We start from the raw sequence: 19,336 nt of genomic DNA on the forward strand, positions 1-19,336 counted from the left end.
ACATTACTTAGCCGTTCTGATGATAATATGGGGCATGACAATGGATGGCTAAATGAATGGAAGGATAATTTGCATTTTGAGAAAACCTACGTATAAACTATAAAGTTCTAATATGAGTGACAAGCTTCTCAAAAACAGTAAGATTTATTTATATTTTGGATACAAGTGAATTGAGACCTCAACTGTTTTTATTTGCTTTTTTCTGTGTATTAGTTCAGTGGAAGCCCATTGTTTTTGCTGTGTAAAAAGACATTTTGGTACCACATTGCAATTGTATGAAGAAAACACATTGCAAAACCCTATTTAAATAGCTTCAAAGAAACTGAGCAGAATTAGTATCATTTGTTAAAGTAGTTACTGTTAAATATCCATATTGTATTAGAAAAAGTGAATTCATGTGTTCTTCCTGTAACACTGAGTTAGAAACTATGTGTAGTAGTAGCCAGGACACTGGAAGTGTAACTGAAAATTTGCAGGCTCAGAAACTAAACAATGCACTTCTCTTTTACCTTCAGGATTCCACAAGATTCGTCTCTCAGCTTCCTCCAATAAAGTGCCGTTTTGTTTAAATGGATATTTACTGGGTAATTTTCTTGTTAGATTAATTAAAAACAGAGTTCAGATTAATCTTCAACTTTATGAAAGTAGTTCTCATTTAAAACTTTGTTCAACAAACTGCTTTTTACAGCAATTAATAACGCACAGTTTAAAGTACCAGGACTAGTTAGCCTGAGGTTTGTAACAACAACTCATAATTACAATCCTCTTTTTTAAAAGAAAAATTCAGATTGAATAGGCGCAACATATTTTAACAATGTTTCAACATAGAGTAAAACATCACTTTTTTAGGTTTGGAGACTTAATATTTATATATATACTGTACATTTAATATTATGAAAGTGAACTGTATCCTGAATTGATCTTACTGTAGGTGTGGTGCAGTTCAACAGGAAATAATTCAGTTTGCTTGACCATAAAAATATAAATCATGGAAATTCCTGGAACTCATAAAACTAAGTGCAGGATTCTGTTTAACTTACCCCAGCCAATGAGAGTAAATCCCCAAAGATACTTTCTGTCAGAGAAGAAGGTCATAAAGATGAGGCTATGAAGATAAAGTCCTTCCACAAGAATCCAATAATAATTGGTGGCCAAAAAGTACAGAAAGAGTGTTACAACCACCTTACAGCCAATCTAAAAGAGAAAACAACATAATATTTTATCTTGTTTTCATCAATACGCATAACAATAGAGCAGCAGTTTAAATCCATTCACTTAATTAAAATAATAGCTTTATAAAGATGATATGGAAACACCCATTACAAAGATAAAGATTCTTTCCTGGGTTTCTTTGACATCTCAGAAAGAGATGCTTGCCTTCTGTGCCTAGTTTGCCAAATTTATAATGTTCGCTTGCAAATTCTTCTAAAGAATGTCGCCTTTGAGTTGTGTAAGATTTGTTTGAGCAGGACATAATAACATATTCCTAAATACTTATAACAGGTTTTTCAAACTGATATCTTTTCTGTTATGTTTCCTATAGCAGTTTATGGCCCAAAACTTTCATTAACCAGACAAATTGAAGTGCTTAAAATAGCACAGAAAGAACCTTTATGTGATACTTACAAACTGAGTCTTGTCTGCCAGGGGGGCTTCAGTGATAGATTTTAGGTCCTCTACACTAATTCGCTCCATTTCTTCTAGTGCAGACCCTGAATAGAGCACATCATCCTTCACGAAAATGCTGATGGCCCTCAGCATGAAGGAAACAAACAGGTGCATGTGGATGTAGTTCCTGGTGCAATGCAGGCGTCTGTTTATGGGGAAAAGAAGTGTTTTGCTTAAATTTGCAAGGGCAAGTATCAATGATAATATTTAAAAAAGATCAAATGTTAAATGAAAAACAAGAAAACAGATAATTTAGAATTTAATAGAATATTGTCTGAATAAACATCCAATAACTTATCTTAGGAACATTTGTTTAGAAATACTGAAGATAAATTGCAATATAGTAATTTCCAATAATTCAGGAATATTTCTTTACACCGATGAAAGTTTCCAAGAGTTATTTAAATACTGATTACAATGAAGAAATCAGTTAGACATTGATCCTTTATGTCAAAGCAGGATATGAGAGCCTGTTACAGAAGATGACACCTAGATGGAAGTCTGCAGCAGGAGACAATCTTTTGATAATCTTTGATATAGAGTTCATTGCTATCTATGGAGTGTACATTATGCTCTGGAGCCACCAGTGATTGTGATTGAATCCAGGCAAGAGAGTTTTACAGAAGATAAAATCACTGCCTTGAAACCTTGTCTGTGGCCGAAATCTTCTAGGGAAGTAAAGTTTTCCACTGACTAGGGGAATACTATGTACTGTATGCTCTGAGCTCGAAGATAGAACCAAGGCAGGAGCAAAGTTGCACCCAGCATATTGTCTCCCTTCCAACTATCCAGCCAAATTAATTGCTAATAATAGCTGCCAGTGCAGCTTATGGTTTAGTACATCATTCGCTGGGGTGGTTGACTGCTGAGCAAATTTTGGTACAAAAGTGATATGATAGATGCTAGGCAGAAGCCACAAGATGTTTAGGCATCCTGTTGGATATTAGGGGGCACCATATAAGAGAATGTCCCTACTAGCTTTCAGAGTATGTACACCCAAGGAGGTTTCTTTCTCTGCATCTTTCTAGCAAATTTCCAAAGGTGAGATTTCATTTAAAAGTGACACCAAGATTTCTATATTCTGACAGCAAGAAATGCAGCCGCTATGCTACTGTCAAGATGATGGGCAGTGATTAGATGGCAGGTCCACCAATGCTGTAACTGAACACAGTGGAAGGCAGCTTTGATGGTGTCTGTCAAGGCCATCACCTAGTCACCTGTATTTCAGCTTCATCTGAATTCGCTTTCTTGTTAAGACTGAATTGCTTCAACAGTGTATAAGTGGTAGGCAGCAAAGCCATTTCTATAAATTTTGCGGTTACAGCAAGGAAAAGAGCAGGTAGCTGGACGGTCCACCCAGCTGTTATCCTTGTTTGGGTAGGATGATAACATTGCCCTGTTTCATGCTTTGGGGATTTTTGCTGTCTTACAGTAAATGTGAAGAGATGTCATGAGAAAATTGGAATTACATTAGCCACTGAGCCTTTATGGCTCATTGCTGCTGTCAATAGGTGCACAGATACTGGAGCTGTGTAGTCCACAGAAAATGGTGATAGCAATGGATATAGTGACTATGCTGCGGTTTTACAATATTGACCTTCCTTTGAGATAGGCTGAAAGCACACCACAACCATTCATGCATGGATCAGGAAATAAAAAATATCAGTCCCTAGGATTATTGAGAACAGTATGGTGCCATTTAGCAATTGAAGAATTATATACATTAGATAGGATTGCACAGCACAAGAGGAGCTGTTATACCACATTTGTAAAAGATGCTATTTGAAATTAAACCTGTCAGCATGGCTATTTGCATCATGACTGAGTAATAACATTTGTGTATGTAATGTAGTACTCTATCATAAAATTTGGAAGCGTTATTTAACAATAACACTTCCAGAATTTGGACTTCCATTGAGAACCTCCTATAATGCCATGGTCTTACAATATTGACCTTCTTTTGAGCTGGAACCACAACCATTTGTGCATGGATTAGGAAATAAAGAATTATCACTCTGTAGGATTATTGAGATCAGTATATGGTACCATTAGCTATGGAAAAATTATATACATTAAGTGGGACTGTGAAGAATTAAAAGAGGACAATAACACTTCCAGAATTTGGACTTCCATTGAAAACCTTCTATAATATAATTTTGGCTATTAAGACACACAGCTCCAGGCTAATTTATTGGCAGCACCTCTGCAAACATCAGTAACAATTTGTACTATAAACGAGTGGTCCAACACAAACAGATGACAGAGAAAATTAATAAATTTGATACTCCATTTCCATTGCTATCCAGTATACCCTAAATTTACTGTCGCGCTCTTTCCAATGCTGATTGAATTACAAAAGATTGTGCACTGGTAATTTAATTTGTAAGCTCTCCTCACACTGCCAAGAAATTTATCTGTTCCTGACCCTTCTACTGTCAAGACAAGATCAGAGAACAATTGTTTTGCACTTTATTCTTATTCTTGACCCAACAAAAATGGATCTTTCAGATGGGCTATTACAACACTATCTTCTCTTTAGCTGGTGATTTTCAGAGTTCATTAACTCTACATGTACTGCATTTTACGTCTTGTAAAATTTAAAATACTAAATCTTGCTCTCAACTTTCAAAGTCCTGTAGCTGTGACCTCATTCTATATTCAGTAAATCCATCACAAGGTAAGGGGTAAAAAGAAAAACTCCTTGTGAACCACTGAAACATTTGTGTCATTTGGAGTTTTACACATAAATATTTAACTGCTTTCTGATATCCATAGAGCCAGATCATCCTAAGGTAAGGTGTACCTCAAGATAAAACGTTTACAGAAAATTCTAATGTATGTACACATTTTATTTGAGAAGAAAATAATAACAGGATAAAATTCCAATGCATCTTTAATGAGATACTTCAATATCTGGACCAAATAATATTAAAAATCCACACTCATTGCATTTTATCATTAATGTGCACTGAGAGTACCAACAGATTTAACTACCATTTAATTTTTAATTGCATCATGATGTTTACCACATACCATGTAACATCAGATCACAAAACTAAGTATACATGAATTATACCGAAATCCCAAAATAGATTTAAAAAATGAACCTACTGTAACTTTTTAACAGAACAATGTATACCATGATTCCCACATGGAAAGAATTTGCTGCAAGGAATAATTTAAACATGCTCAATGTAATAACTTAGACTGTGGTTGAAACCCACTGGATACAATTTTAAAGATGTGGCATGATGAAATGGAGGGTCTTTAACTCAAGAATGAATGGGTTAGTTACAGAAATTTAGTTCAAATAATATTTTTGGAAACCATTGCCACATGTGGGAGAAAAAACAGATCTAGGTTTTAATTTTGGGTGAGGTTATTATATATGGATTATTAAATTTACTTGAATACATTTAGCAGATGCTTTGGAGTGTTCAAAGAAATCCATTTCCTAAAATACATATACCCACAAAGCAAACCTAATAACTGAAGGCTGTTAAGATGTGTTCTGCAAGAAAAGTCTTACTGAAAGGAAAATAAAATTTGTATTGTTAAATTTAATCTAACTTAATTATATATCTTTTTTTGTACTCTCATTGACCCTTATCGATAGTATATAATGCAAATGACTAATATTTAGACAGGTATAAAACAGGATGTATAACAAGTGTTATAGATAATGTTTAAAAAAATACAAATCATTAGCATTCAGTAGCATTGAGAGTCCATGGTAAAAGTTTTAATATGCAAATTGGTTCAGGTGAATATATACACTGTATATGATATGTCTGTGAAGTAGCATAATTTCACCCACAATAGATTTCATATGACATAAATTCCTATTATCATAAAAGATATTCTCAATGTTAAATTATGTCTATGTATACTTGTTGTGGAATACAATGTCCCTCTGACGTGCCTTTTAGTATATACTCAATACATACAAAGAGAAAAATAAAAATGGAGATCCTGAACAAGTAGATTTTGGTAATGAGAATATTAAGCCTTTTATTGGATGCTGCATACAGTATCTATAATTTTTAAAAAGCTAACTTAAAGACTTTCTTTAATTAATGCATTTCTAAACGTTCAGTGAACAAGATTGCTTTTATCAGTGACTCTTAATCTTTAGATCTAATTGTGGTGAAAGGCAGGTGGAGTAGCTGTTGTGTGGCAAAGAAGAACCTTTATACAGCAATAAGACAACTCGCTCACACTTCTGCAAACTGTCCTATTTCACAGGATCCATCCAATGACAACCAATAGAGGGATGTATTACATCCAATCACTTTCTAACGGCTTTATTCAATACAGAGTCAAGGGGGAGCTGTAGACCATCCCAGCAAGTGATGGGCGCATGGCAGGGTACACCCTGGACATCATGCCAATCCATTTCAGGGCACACACAGGCACCTTTTGGCACCATACGTAATACCACATAATAGTATCTATAGTTAGGTCAATAGTACTGTATGTATTGAGGTCTGATGATTGAGTTTCAATATTCCTTGGGAAGTCATGTGAATTAAATAAATGGCATTTAATGTTTTAGTTATTTGAGCTCAAACTGTAAAAATGTCTTAAAATGTGCATAAACAGCAATTTAGTTTTCAAAATTTTAGTTAATGCAAGAATAGTGAAAGGACAGCACAGCGGCATAGTGTTTAGCATTGCTGCTTAGGGCCCTATTTCAATTCTTGGAATGCTATGTGCTTATCTGCTTGGAGTTTAAACATTCTCCCTGTCTGTACATGGGTTTCCTCTTAACGTCCAAAAACATATTAGGTTAATTAGGCTTCTGGCAGATCTAGCCCAAGGTGTGAGTGTATGCATGTCTGTGTCTGTGTGTTTCCTGTGATGGACTGGCATCCCATCCAGGGTGTATCCCGGCTTGTGCCTGTTGCTTGGCAGCTCCCCCGTGACCCTGTATTGGATTAAACATTTAGGAAATGGATGAATGGATGGAAAACGTGATTAAGCCCTGCTTGAGTAATGAAGATTGCCTGGTTAGTATTTGCATGAGTGATGAATGTCTGTCTGTGAAAGAAAAATGAGAAGTTCTTCCTCAGAAAACAAAAGACTGGTCCAGAGAAACAGACAAACTGGCTTTGGGAGGGTCAGACCACATCCTGGAAGGCAGAGGGATGCCAGACAAGCCCCCAAATTATTAGACCTATCCAATTCATTCACATAACTGTTCTCTGCCTGCCGCTGCAGGTGACTACCAGTGGTTATTGCATTAGAAATTCAATAAAGAAGAGATTACAAGTGCCCATTAGCAGAATTAATGCATGTCCAGAGGACATTCAGTCAATAGCTAGGTGGTGAAATAGCTATTTTCTTTAGGTTTAGGTTTCTTTATATTTAGGTCAGAATATATTCTGTGTGTGGAGAAGTTGTGATGAGCATCATGTACCAACCATGGGGGTGGTGGACATGTGATGTGGGGAGGAATCTCTCCTTTTTAAAAAAGCCATGACTGAGGTCAAATTTATAGCCCTGCCATACATTGACAAGTTCTTGAGCCAACATTTTAGTACTTCTCCTTTTTTATTTATTTGGGTGACACTTTCAAACAAAGTGACTTAATTTGCACTGATTTATACAGCTGGGTAATTTACTGGAAACATTTAGCTGAATTACCATACTCAGTGGAATAAAATCAGAGTCTCACATAAGATATGAGCACACAAACTTCCAGTTACAACTCCGGAACCACACTGCCAAACACTGCTGTCCTTATTAACAAGTGTAACAACACTTTTTTTAAAAACTGGACAATGTAGAAGTCTCCAACAGCAAAAGACCTGTCTTGTGTTGTAGTGGGGTTTGCAGCTTTTTACTGAGTCCTGCTACTGTATCTGTGCTCTGAGCCTGCAAATGGCTGTGACTGAATCCCAGCTGGGTTCAGTGTAGAGCTATACCTGTCACACAAGCAAATCGGTACAGTAAGTATTGACTTTACAGCAGGACAATGCAAGACCACACAGAGCTAGGATTATAATGGCACAACTTCAAGAAAACAGTTATGATATTTTGCAATGGCTAGCATTTTCGCAGACCTTCATACAAAAGTACATCTGTTGGACCACTTCTTGAATGCTGTCAAAATAAGACAACCACAAAAAAATAAACTTCACCAGCTGGCTGGAGCTACACAGGATGAATAAAAGAATATCTTACAGTAGACTCAAGAAGATCATATTCAAAACTATTTGTAATAATTCCATCAGACTGTGTTATATTTTATACTGAAAACATTTTAATATTCTTTGATCAGTGTTTTGTGTTCGTTATCTTTGCATAAAATATTTAATTATTGAAATTATGAATGTGGTGCTTCGTTTGTACATCTGTGTGTGCACTCTAACATCTACAGTATAACTTTTCCTACTGAGGTATTTTTGTTTTATTAAGATCAGGTCAATAAAATAATTATATTTTAGCAACTCCTTTATATGTTTGGAATAATTAATAACAGTGTTGTCTTTTTTTTTAATCTGATGCTTATAGAGCCTTAGTAAGGAACAGGACCCAAATATATATTCTGAAATAAGAATTATGCTGTTTTAGTATTTTTCAATCTAAAGGCTGTTTAAACTAAACTAAAGGTACAACATATGCTGTAGGAGGCCCATATCTTCCCCAGTTCTGCAGGCACAATGTCTTTTATCATGTGGAACTTAGAAGCCATTCTTCTTATGTGATTTTTTTTTGCATAATAGTGTGTACATGTTGTGTATAGTCTTTTTACGGTTTGTGCATATAGTGTTCTGCATGTAGTCTGTGTGTTTACCCTTTGGTTTTTATGTTTTCTGACTGAGAGAAACAGTGTAAGATTTCCAGTGCACTGTTCGTCCAAATGGCAATAAAGGTACTTGAAGATGAAATTGTTTACGCCTATTATAAGTTAGGAGTATCCCATTCTTCCTCAAGTCATCATGCAATTTACATCATAAGATGTGTCTGTGTTACAAGGAATTACTAGATATTTGCAGGTCAGTTTGTCACATCAATCACTTTTATTCCACCACATTAAACATTAAAATTTCTTTAACAGGTTAAATTGGGTACTATTATATTATTTGGTTACATTATGTTATTTTAAAGCTTTTTAAATATTTATAAAAGCTAATAATCACATAATTCTGGTCCCCCTAGACATCTCCATCTGGGATAATTTTTTTCACTATTTTAAACAATTAACCCACCTGAGAAGTTGTGGGACAGGTTGGGTATACACATACAGTATATCACACATATGGAAAACTTACAGCACACATGACATTTAAACATTTTACTCATAAAATAATGGACATTTCATTGAAATCTCATAGTTAAATTTTACAGAAAAAGCACAAATTAGATTTGTCCAATATTTACTTACTCTAAAGTGTTTAGTACAAATAGAAATTGGGATTTGATGTACTTTCAAAAACACAGATGTGAAAAAATGCATTTAATTTTTGAAGGATAATGCACTAGTATAACTGAGCATCAAAATAAAAGCATGTGAGAAAACAGTTACTCACCGGAAATATCCCAAAATAACAACAGCAACCATTAATGATCCCAAAGAAACAGAGTAACCCACGGTGTAAATCAATTTGAGGCGATCAAAGACTTCCTATGAGAGAAGAGAACAGTAATAAAAAACAATAATAATAGAAAGAAATCACAACCCTGTCAAATTAAAATGACCACTTCCAAGAAATATCTGGATTTCAATGCATGTACCCACATTCTCCCTGTGTAATACAGGGGTTGTAGTAGACAACCCAACAACTGGTGAATTTAAATTCTAAAGTTGAAAAAAAAAAGAGAAAATTGTGTTCCTTACTGATTTTGTAAATAAATGCCACACTCACTGCCCACAAATCTCCTTTAATATTTGTATTAAAATACACTGTAACAGTGCAAAGGCATTCAATGCAGTGCACTGGATTTCAGCAAGAAATTTCTAAGCTGAGTGGTCCATTATAATGACTAATACTGCTATAGCTGTTTCATGTTCCAAATCATCTGAATTTGCTAAAATTTCATTTCCATTATTATTTGTGTTGTAAATTTGTACTTCCCTCTAGTTTGAAAAACACAAGTGAAGAACAGAGGACAGCTGCCAACAAAGTACAGGTTGAAAGATGTAAGTCAAAACCTACTGCTACAATATCTTATATCTACAGTAAATAACAAATAACTTGATCATTTTTAGTAGATGGTTGTCACGCATTTATGATTTCCCATAGAATCACACATGCAACTTGATCTTTGTTTTTTTCCAGTACATCAATTTTGTGAATGTCTGGAGTGGTTTAAGGTTCCTAGCAAAACATTTGGCTGAAGTCTTAAAGCAGACATGAATAGGGTGGAGAAACCATGGGCTTCCAGTTAAGATTGCTTAGACTAATAGCAACCCACAGGAGTTATGTGAGCCATGTTAACCAAGATACTGTAGCTGGACCAACAAAGATTACTGAAGGGTTATGTTGTGCTGATGTAACCAAAAATGTACTGCTGTTATCATTTAGTGTGCAGGCTATGGGCAAACACGCAGGTCTAAACTGTGGTACAATTGCACAGTACAGGATTTTAATTTGAGATATGCCATTATTTTAGTATTGAGTTCCAGTCTATACTGTAAAAAGTAAAAATAGGCATAAAGTAGTACTTATGTAGAAAACCTGTATAAATCCCCTTATACTACATGTCACAACATTTATATATTTTTGAATCTGATGAGAGGTTAGCATGGTGGCGCAGTGGTTAGCATTGCTGCCTTGCAGTGGTGGGGCCCAGGGTTCAGATCTGGACCTGGGGTGCTATCTGTGTGGAGTTTGTACTGTACAGTATGTTCTCTTCATGTTTGTGTGGATTTGCTACAAGTGCTTCAGTTTCCTCCCACAATCCCAAGACACACAGGTACTGTAGGTTAATTGGCTTCTGGGATCAATTGGCCCTGGTGTGAGCGTGTGTACAGTATGTTTGTCTCTGGGTGTGCCCTACAATCGACTGGCATCCTCAGTGTGCCTTGTGACTGTTGCTTGCAGGGAAATGCTCTGGCTTCCCCACGACCCTGAACTGGATGAAGTGGTTAAAAAATGGATGGATGGATGAACCTGATAATAAGATATATAGAGGGGTTTGTTTCTTTACAAAAAAAAAATATTGTCTTGCACAAAATGACAATCTACAGATAATGAAAGCTACATTTAAACATTGTTGAAACATTTAAAGTTTTAATGTTTTATAAATTATCAGATTAATTGTTATTTCAGAGCCAGTATCTCAGGAGATTATGTTACCTGACATATTTTGATATATTTGTTTTTGTATAATTGCTTTATAATTTATGTACAGTATTATAAACTAACTTATTCTGTCTCCATTTGCACTTAGTGATGTTTTTAAATGTACCGCTATTTCAAACACCATTTTATTGAAGAGATGTACATCCTGGGTTATGAGTTTGTCTTAAATTGAACCTGTACCATCTCAAAAGGAGAGAGTGGAAAAATATAATGGAAAACTCAATATGTGATTCATCTGAAAAAAATGCTAATGTCTTTGAAGTTACACTAAGAAGCCCGTCATATAATGTTAAATCCTAAAAATTACATATTTTACCTACTTTATTATGAACTGATAAGGATATTGAAGAAACAAAAAAATGCTTATTATGTTTTGTTAAAGGAAATAATTTATTCTACAGTATGTAATAAGCATCCAGTATGTACAATATACTGTAATTGCAATAAATGTTCAGAAACAAACAGCTATTGAGACAATTGTTTGAAATCTGCTTGTAATTAACAAATTCGCCTCATTACCGTTTCTCACTGTATCTGGCCCAGATAAAAAAAAAAATCTGAATGAAGTAATCTGGAGCTGGAGTCTTTATAATTTCAGGTTGAAATGTTTTAAAAGAAGTAATGTTTTGTTCCATCTGGCAACTGTCCCATCTTTTGGACTTAAACTAAGAAAGTCCTGGAAACTATCTTGTAAAACATAGAATCATTGTTTTGTTAGCCAATACACTAAACATTCAAACACAATGCAACAGAAAAAAAATCAGAAATTGTAAATCAAATGTATAGGTTTGTCAAGTTTAAGATGCAATAATATATTTCATTTTTGTTGAAATAACATACTTTCATCTTACAAAGCTTACAATAATGAGCATTAGAGATTAAATTTGTAACTACTCATTTGTACAAGTTTGAAAACATAATGGACAGTTGAAAAGGTAGTAAAAATAACTATATCCATCCATTTTCATTTACCCCTTTGTCCTTAGAGAATTACAGTGATCTAGAATCTAATACAGGTCACAAGATGGGACTACATCCTAGAGGAGGCACTCGTCAATCATGAGGAATACAGTACATGTGCATTACCTCATACACACTTATGGTAGGAATTTAAAGATGACAATAAACCTGTCATCATCTTTAGACTGTTGGCAGAACTAAAAAAGCCCTATGAAACCTACAATACATGGACAGGGAGAAAAAAGTTAAAATTCCACACAGAATGAATGCTAGTCCAGAACTAATCACAGGGCACAAGGCTGACTCTATACCATATACACTGTGCAAAAAAAATAATGTACAGTATATATACAGTAGGACACAAAAATGCTGTAGGTATCGTGAACAGAACAGGAGGAAACAATAACTTAGAATAAGTCACTTAAAAAACTCTCATAACTAAAATATTTTTTGTGTTTATATTGAAAATTAAATAAAGCACTGTGGATTCTGCCAAATACCTCTTCATTCAAAAGTGTACCATCCAGAAATTTACCTTCTCATGGTTCTGGTTGTAGTGTGTAAGGAATTTGGCACATTCACTGTAATTCGCCCAGGTTTTGTTGTTGGTCTGGGCAAGCTCCCAACTACCATTCAAGTCACAGCGTCGATAAGCATGACCTGACAAAGAAAATGTTTTGAAATGGCTTAAATGATCCCAAACAAATCAGAAATTCAACAGCGCTTCTGGTATCCACTAGATTTACGCTTCACACTAGAATCATTGTTATTTATCATGTCTCTCACCAGCTCAACATGTGGATTTAAAATAATTGAATGCATTATTATTAATTAAAGCACAGAACAGATGTTCTGTAAATCACAAATGCGAGACTAATTATTAAGCAGTGTTGACAGTAGCCACGAAACAGGGTAATACTTTGTCTGCTTATTCAAAAAGAACATGAGTAAGGTAGGACACAACATAAATATAAGAAGTTTGGCATCAGGTTCAACATCTTGGTTGTGTAACACATTCTATATTCACGTGGCACTTTGTGACATATAGTACTGTTCTTTGTTCAAAAACCACAGGATTGAATATCTAAACATGAACCCTGATTCATATATGTACTTGTAATTGTTGCCAAATCCATAAGTATGTGATAGTTAATAGCATGGTTTTAAAGTTTTGACATATTTGTCTATCCATGTGATTAACAAGTCAGAAAGCCTTACCATTATGGTTGAAGTCAAAAATATAATCTGGGCAAGCTGCAGACACCACCTTTCCTGGGAGTCCCTCAGGCCAACAAACAATGCCATCCCACTCAGGTAGACAGAAGCCATCTAAATGCAAAAGAGAAACAAATAATGTACTGTTGGTGTAAGGACACTGAAAGTGTACATTAATATGTATGCAGAACTTGTTTTATCCATCTTTCAGTTAGAGCTGGCTGGTGTGGTGTATTCTGGGTGTGCATGAGGAGTGTGAGATGGAGGTGGATTATGTATATGAGTGATCTCATTGGACCGTTTTCTTTTTTATTGATTGTTCAGTCTTTGGTCAGTTAAAAAAGGTATCCAAAAGGTCTTTTGTTCTTGAGTTGACTTTTAGTTAAAAAAACAATGAGGCAATGAGGAAAACTAGTTCTTCAGCACAAATACTATACTTAATCTGTCAGTACTGTATTTACAGTGTTCTCTGATGAAATTATTTGTGTTTGGTGAATGTATACTGAATATCCCAACTGTTGTGGATATTGACTTGTCAGGTGATTTGTCAGGTGAAATGCTTTATTCCATTAGCTTTTTCCTAGTGAGACTAGACCAAATGCAGTAGAGATTAACATTTGCATTAACATTAATAATGCTATTCTACTACTAACAGTCCTTGTAACTCCTACTTGGAAAATTATATAACCTACTGTATGTACCTCCCTGTCCATTAAACATTTGCTAAAGAAGGTGCTTGCAAGCAATGGTATTAGGCTGTAAATCCGACCTTGTGAAGCAGACATGCTGTAGACCAGTGAAACCAGTCCTTACATTAACCGAGAAAAAGGGGAGCACTTGTAAAGATACTGTAGTATGAAAGTTGGAATAAAGCAAGGAGTGGGAACTTGTGTTGACAACGTTACAGAGAGTAAGAAGTAAATTGGCAGACAGAGGAGGTAGATAGCATTATAGCATGATAGCAGTCCAGGAAGCAGCATGTAGTTGAGGAGGAGACTGTGGACTGTGTTTCTCTTTTGCATTTAGATTAAATTAGACAGTGACACTATTGAAGCACACTTATAAGTCTGCAGAGGGTGAAACTGTACAGAAACTGCAAATAGTCATTCATCAGGAGAGAGCAGTAGCATTCTGGCTGAAGTCCTGTTATGCCTGTTACATGGCAGCTACTGTACTATACCACTCCAAATGCTGAAAGCTCAGGTTATGACAGTGAGGGTGAGGGAATTCTTACTGATTCCTCCATTGCCTCAGAGATCAGATCCACAAATGTGGTGAGTTAGAGTCTAGGAATTATAGACAAATCAACTTATGTTATCAATACCTGAGATTGTTTCTCTAATGTTATGTCATAGCTTCCCACGATCACTAAAAAACAATTCTGCAGAGCAAGATCAAGTCCAGATGTACAACACCTTCAGTAAGCTACAGTACGTAAAATTTCAACAAACCAAAAGCTCATTGGATTGTTTAGATTCATAAAAACTATTTTCATTTAATTGTCTCTGTCTTTCTATCTTGTTTGTATTTGTGTTTTTCTTTAGCCCCACAACAAACTCCTTTTTGGGACAAACATACTGTACAGTATAGTGAATCAATTAAATAAGGAGTACAAAAAGGGAAGGATATACACTGCATTTTTGGAAATGGGACTAGTCAGTGACCAATGCAAGTGTAGCTGCATAATTTTAATATTGTTTACCTAGTCCCGTTCATGTCATTGAGGTATTTAAAATGTGCTTACTTTTAAGTTAGTGTTTGAAAATGCAGCATATTAATTTGTTTCCAAAGAAGTAGAGAAATATTTCATTTTTGCAGAACATGTTTCAATTGAGTGAAAACCTGAGTAAATTTGATTTTTGGTGCAGATTTCAGTTGGACAGTTGGCCGCAATGCAGGAAGTACAGAATGTCCCTTAGAAAGCTTTTAAGAATTCAAAAACAAATTGGATTGTTTCTATATATTTAAACATAATTTGAACTTTTTAAAACAACTGGTAACACTTTATATGTTTTTTTTTCTGATCATGATTAGGTCTCCTCCATCGTACTACTTCCATCAGTAAAGATACAAAATACATTGGCCACTGGCGTTTTAACTCATTTTCTTTTGTTTTACAAAGGAATTTACATTTCTGGGAAAGACAGAGGGCAAATACAGTACACACCTAATGCAGTTTGCAGCACAAATATTTTTTCTTCATAACAGCAACCACAGGATGTAGGAAAATGCAGATTTTAAACTTTTTGTCAACTATACGTAAAAAATGTCACAAAGCCACATAAATTAATCCATACGATTATCAGAGGCAAAGAAGTACAGCACCAGCAATCTCCAGACTCCTGTTCTAGTTGGGCTCAAATGTGCAGGTGGCACAAGTGAGGCTAAACGTCTGGAGTTGTTACACAACTGCAAATTTTGTCTTTGTTTTCAAGTAATAGAAGACATGGAGTAAAGAAATAATGGGTATAGGAACTGTAGAAATCTGCAGGTTGGCTATGAGAGTTGTTGAAGTATCCATTGCATTTTATGGGTTTCTTGATCATCAGCTATAAAATCTTGGCAGAAACGCCAAATCAACCTGGAGAGACCCGAGTATGAAAGAACTTTTAATGTCCTTCAGGGGCTGAACAATGGCAAAACTCCTGGGATCAGTGAGTTGTTTGTGGAATTTTAGATTACATGTAGGCTTCAGGGTGCCACAAGATGAAGTACAGTAGCTCGAGTAGGTAGCTGTGTTAGCATGCGTAGGCTGCAAAGAATCCTTTGCAGAAACTCCATTCTCTAACCACACCATGACTGGACATACTGTAACATGACCAAAAATATAATTTGAAATTTGGGAAGGATAATCTCCACTTATCTCTCATGATGTAGAGTGAAAGACTTAATATCTCTTCTTCCACTCAAACATAGTGCCCAGAGGATGTAATTTAATTATTTTTTTCATAAGACAACACACAATTTGTAGTTTTTACTAAAGAAAATCTTAAACGAATTTGCTAGATGAAAAAAAAAATTAGCAATAACTATGTGAAAAAATGTGTACATTTCTAAAACTAAAATTCATCTTAGCATGAAATTGAGTTTTCCAGTCATTTGATTAAAGCTTTTCTCTCCTATTCTATATAAGATTCTAAAAAGTGCCTTCCAATGGACCCCAAGAGCTTGAAATATGCAACCATTGTACACTTTCAACAGATATACAAACTGCATAGATAAAAAATAGTTAAGCAATTCAGCACAGCATTTCAGAGTGAAAAAGACAAAATCAAAAAGCCGTTGCTCAATTCAGAAGTCACAAGAGAACAAAAGTCCTACTGAAAGTATACTGGTGTTGGTGGAAAACATAAACTTTACAACATCACTTGACAGCTGCATTTAGTCTATGATCCTGCAAATGCCACTAATTTTATTTATTTTTTATCAGCGTTGTTTCTCTCCATATTTAATTTAGAAAATTAAAAAAAATAATAATATAATGATATTCTTAGATTATATATTATTCTCTGAAAAGAAAGAACGATTTTGTGTTTTTTTCAGTACTATGGCAGTCAGTGTCACAGTTTGACTCTACATGTCTGTATTTCAAGACCAGCTAGTTGGTCTCTCTAATTTTATACCACACAAACATAATTGCACAAAATGAATGGAGCTGTTTCTGAATGATACTATCAGTGTTTTATCTGTGTTTCTGTTTTCATTTTCCACTGTTGCACTATTACAGTGTTCTTGATTAATGCAAGCTTCTAAAATGGTTGCTAATGTTTGTGTAATTTTACAGTCAACCACAGTTTTAAATGCTTAGTTATTTTCACTTAACTTCTAGCTCGCATCCTTCTACTATACTACCAATGCTGACCTCACCAAGTCTAATCACTTTATCAAAGGGTCCATTGAAGCTACTGTTTGCACAGCACACAAAACTAAAAACAATAACAAACAAGTAGCCTTCCCTATAAACAATGAAAACAAGTAAGAGTTTCGCATTAAGTGAAAAGGTTATTTCCAAAATAATCCCAGCCTTATAAAATATTTGTTCTATTGATACCACATAGTGTGTACAATATTAGTTTTCAGCATCATTCATCTAATAATAACTTGGTTAACCACAGAAACAAAGTTACACCTTAAGGTTTTGGGTGGCCCCACCAATAACTGGCAAATGATTTTATCGACAAACCAAATTCATTTCAAATCTGCATTTTTTGGGCATTCTTTGGTAACAAGAGTAAGGTTTCCCTTCAAGGAACTAATCTTTTAAATTGTACAGAAGCTGACATTGGTCATGTGATGTTCTTAACCTTTCCAAAATAAGCCTGGAATTCATCTTCTACCATTTCAGATTGTATTTTATTAAAATCTTACTAAGAAAAGAACACCAAAGTCTCATTGTGCTAAAAAATCTTTTGAGCCCCAAAACAAAATGGCTTTTCCTTGACAAACGATCAGCTGTGGTTTCTTATGAATGGGAATGCTCTGAACTCCGCAGAGACACACATAAAAGAAAGTGAGAGTAAGATTAGCATTATGGAGAGCTGCTTGAGCCTTTTTAATTATTAGCAGATGTGAATTTCCTATTAACCTTGACTGTTGCTTAAAAGGTCTGCAAAATATCTTGGAAACCACAGGAAATCAGATTTTGTTTAACAGTTTTTTTCCAGACCACAGAAATTTCTTGTTGTAAAAGGTCATAATATTTTTCACTCAGAATATGAAATACTAAGACTTTATGTGCTAATAAAATTCTATTTTTTAACAAATCATACATATAATTACAATGACTGAAATAAGCAATGAGCCAAACAAACAAATTAATTATTTCAGAGTAATCAATTCTATGGAGTGTAAACATCCATTCTCCTTAAAGAGTATTTTTTCATAATTTAAAATTAATAATTTATTTAGCCTCTGATGCGTTTTGATCATATGATGTACTGTATACCATAACAAGAAGAAGATGAACTACCTATATAATTATGTGAACCCCCAATATAATTATGGGAATTGCAATTTAACCATTATTCTCTCATTTAATTGAAACCATTTTTTTTCAAGAACTTAAAGGGTTTATATTTATCAGTTCAATGTTGTCTCAGATGTATTGGGATATGAAGTAGAAAAAATAATAATTAATAATTGGCACAGAGGTTAGCACTGCTACCTCTCAGTGCTGAGGCCTTGGGTTCAATTCTGGATCTGGGATGTTATCTGCATGCAGTTTGTACATTCTCCCTGCATTTGCACGGCTTTCTCCGGGTGCTCCAATTTCCTCCCATAGTCCAAAAACATACTGGTATGTTAAATTGCTTCTTGAAAAAATTGGCCCTGGTGTCACCACAACATGCCACAATCAAAAGAGATTTCAGATGCGAGTAGTTGATGTTCATCAGTAGATACAGAATTAAAAGCCATCTCTAAACATATGGAGCTCCACTCATAAATAGTCAGACAGTCTACAAATTGAAAATATTCAAGACCATGGTAATTTTACCCAGAACCAGTCATTCTGCCAAGATCTACCCAAGAGTAACCCTCATGATCATCCAGGAAGTCACAAACAACCCTAAATTAACAAAATGGCCTCTCCTGCTGTGTTCATGCCTCAACCATCAGTAAAAACTAAGTATGAATTCTTTTTAGGGGAGGACAGCCAGGAATAAGCCATTGCACTCTAAAAGGAGCATTGCTGCTTGTCTCATGTTCTGCAAAGATGACCTGGACAAACCACAAGACTACTGGAAGTACAGTATGTTCCGAGGACTGACAACTCAAAAGATGAAGTTCTGGGTTTCAATCAGAAACGCTTTGTGTGACAAAAACCAAACACTGCCTTCCACCAGAACAACCTCATTATGACCATAAAACATGATAGCAGGAATGTAATGGGGCTACTTTGATGCTTCAGGACCCCCATGGCTCACCGTCCTTGAAAAGAACCATACATTTGGACTTAAATAACAAAAAAATAAAAAAACAGCTGAGAATAATAAAACTGGAAACAATACGAAAAGTTAGGAGTGCCCTCTAGATGAGGGATGACGACTGTGACAGAAGGGTTATTAGAAAGGTGGGAGGGAGCAGGAGGGAAGATATCGACATGCAGAGAATACTGGAAGAGAGGTATGAAGTCTTAACCTGCAAATGAGAGAATTAGAAGCAAATGAATCTGTTGTTATGAT

The 19,336-nt window shown here is 35.1% G+C and overlaps 1 protein-coding gene across 2 annotated transcripts in view; it reads right to left on the minus strand.

The window, feature by feature from the left end:
- Positions 1-19,336, minus strand: part of pth1r (parathyroid hormone 1 receptor) — a 140,360-nt gene that overhangs the window by 18,388 nt on the left and 102,636 nt on the right. For both annotated transcript variants that reach the window (XM_015354107.2, XM_015354108.2), the window contains exons 3-7: positions 13,158-13,268; positions 12,475-12,599; positions 9,204-9,298; positions 1,627-1,813; positions 1,041-1,194 (exon numbers count right to left, since the gene is read on the minus strand). In XM_015354107.2, the coding sequence (XP_015209593.1) occupies positions 1,041-1,194; positions 1,627-1,813; positions 9,204-9,298; positions 12,475-12,599; positions 13,158-13,268 (672 nt within the window). The remainder of the gene's footprint in view (positions 1-1,040; positions 1,195-1,626; positions 1,814-9,203; positions 9,299-12,474; positions 12,600-13,157; positions 13,269-19,336) is intronic.

Source organism: Lepisosteus oculatus, chromosome 6 (genome assembly GCF_040954835.1).
Source record: "Lepisosteus oculatus isolate fLepOcu1 chromosome 6, fLepOcu1.hap2, whole genome shotgun sequence".
Taxonomy (NCBI): Eukaryota; Metazoa; Chordata; class Actinopteri; order Semionotiformes; family Lepisosteidae; genus Lepisosteus; species Lepisosteus oculatus.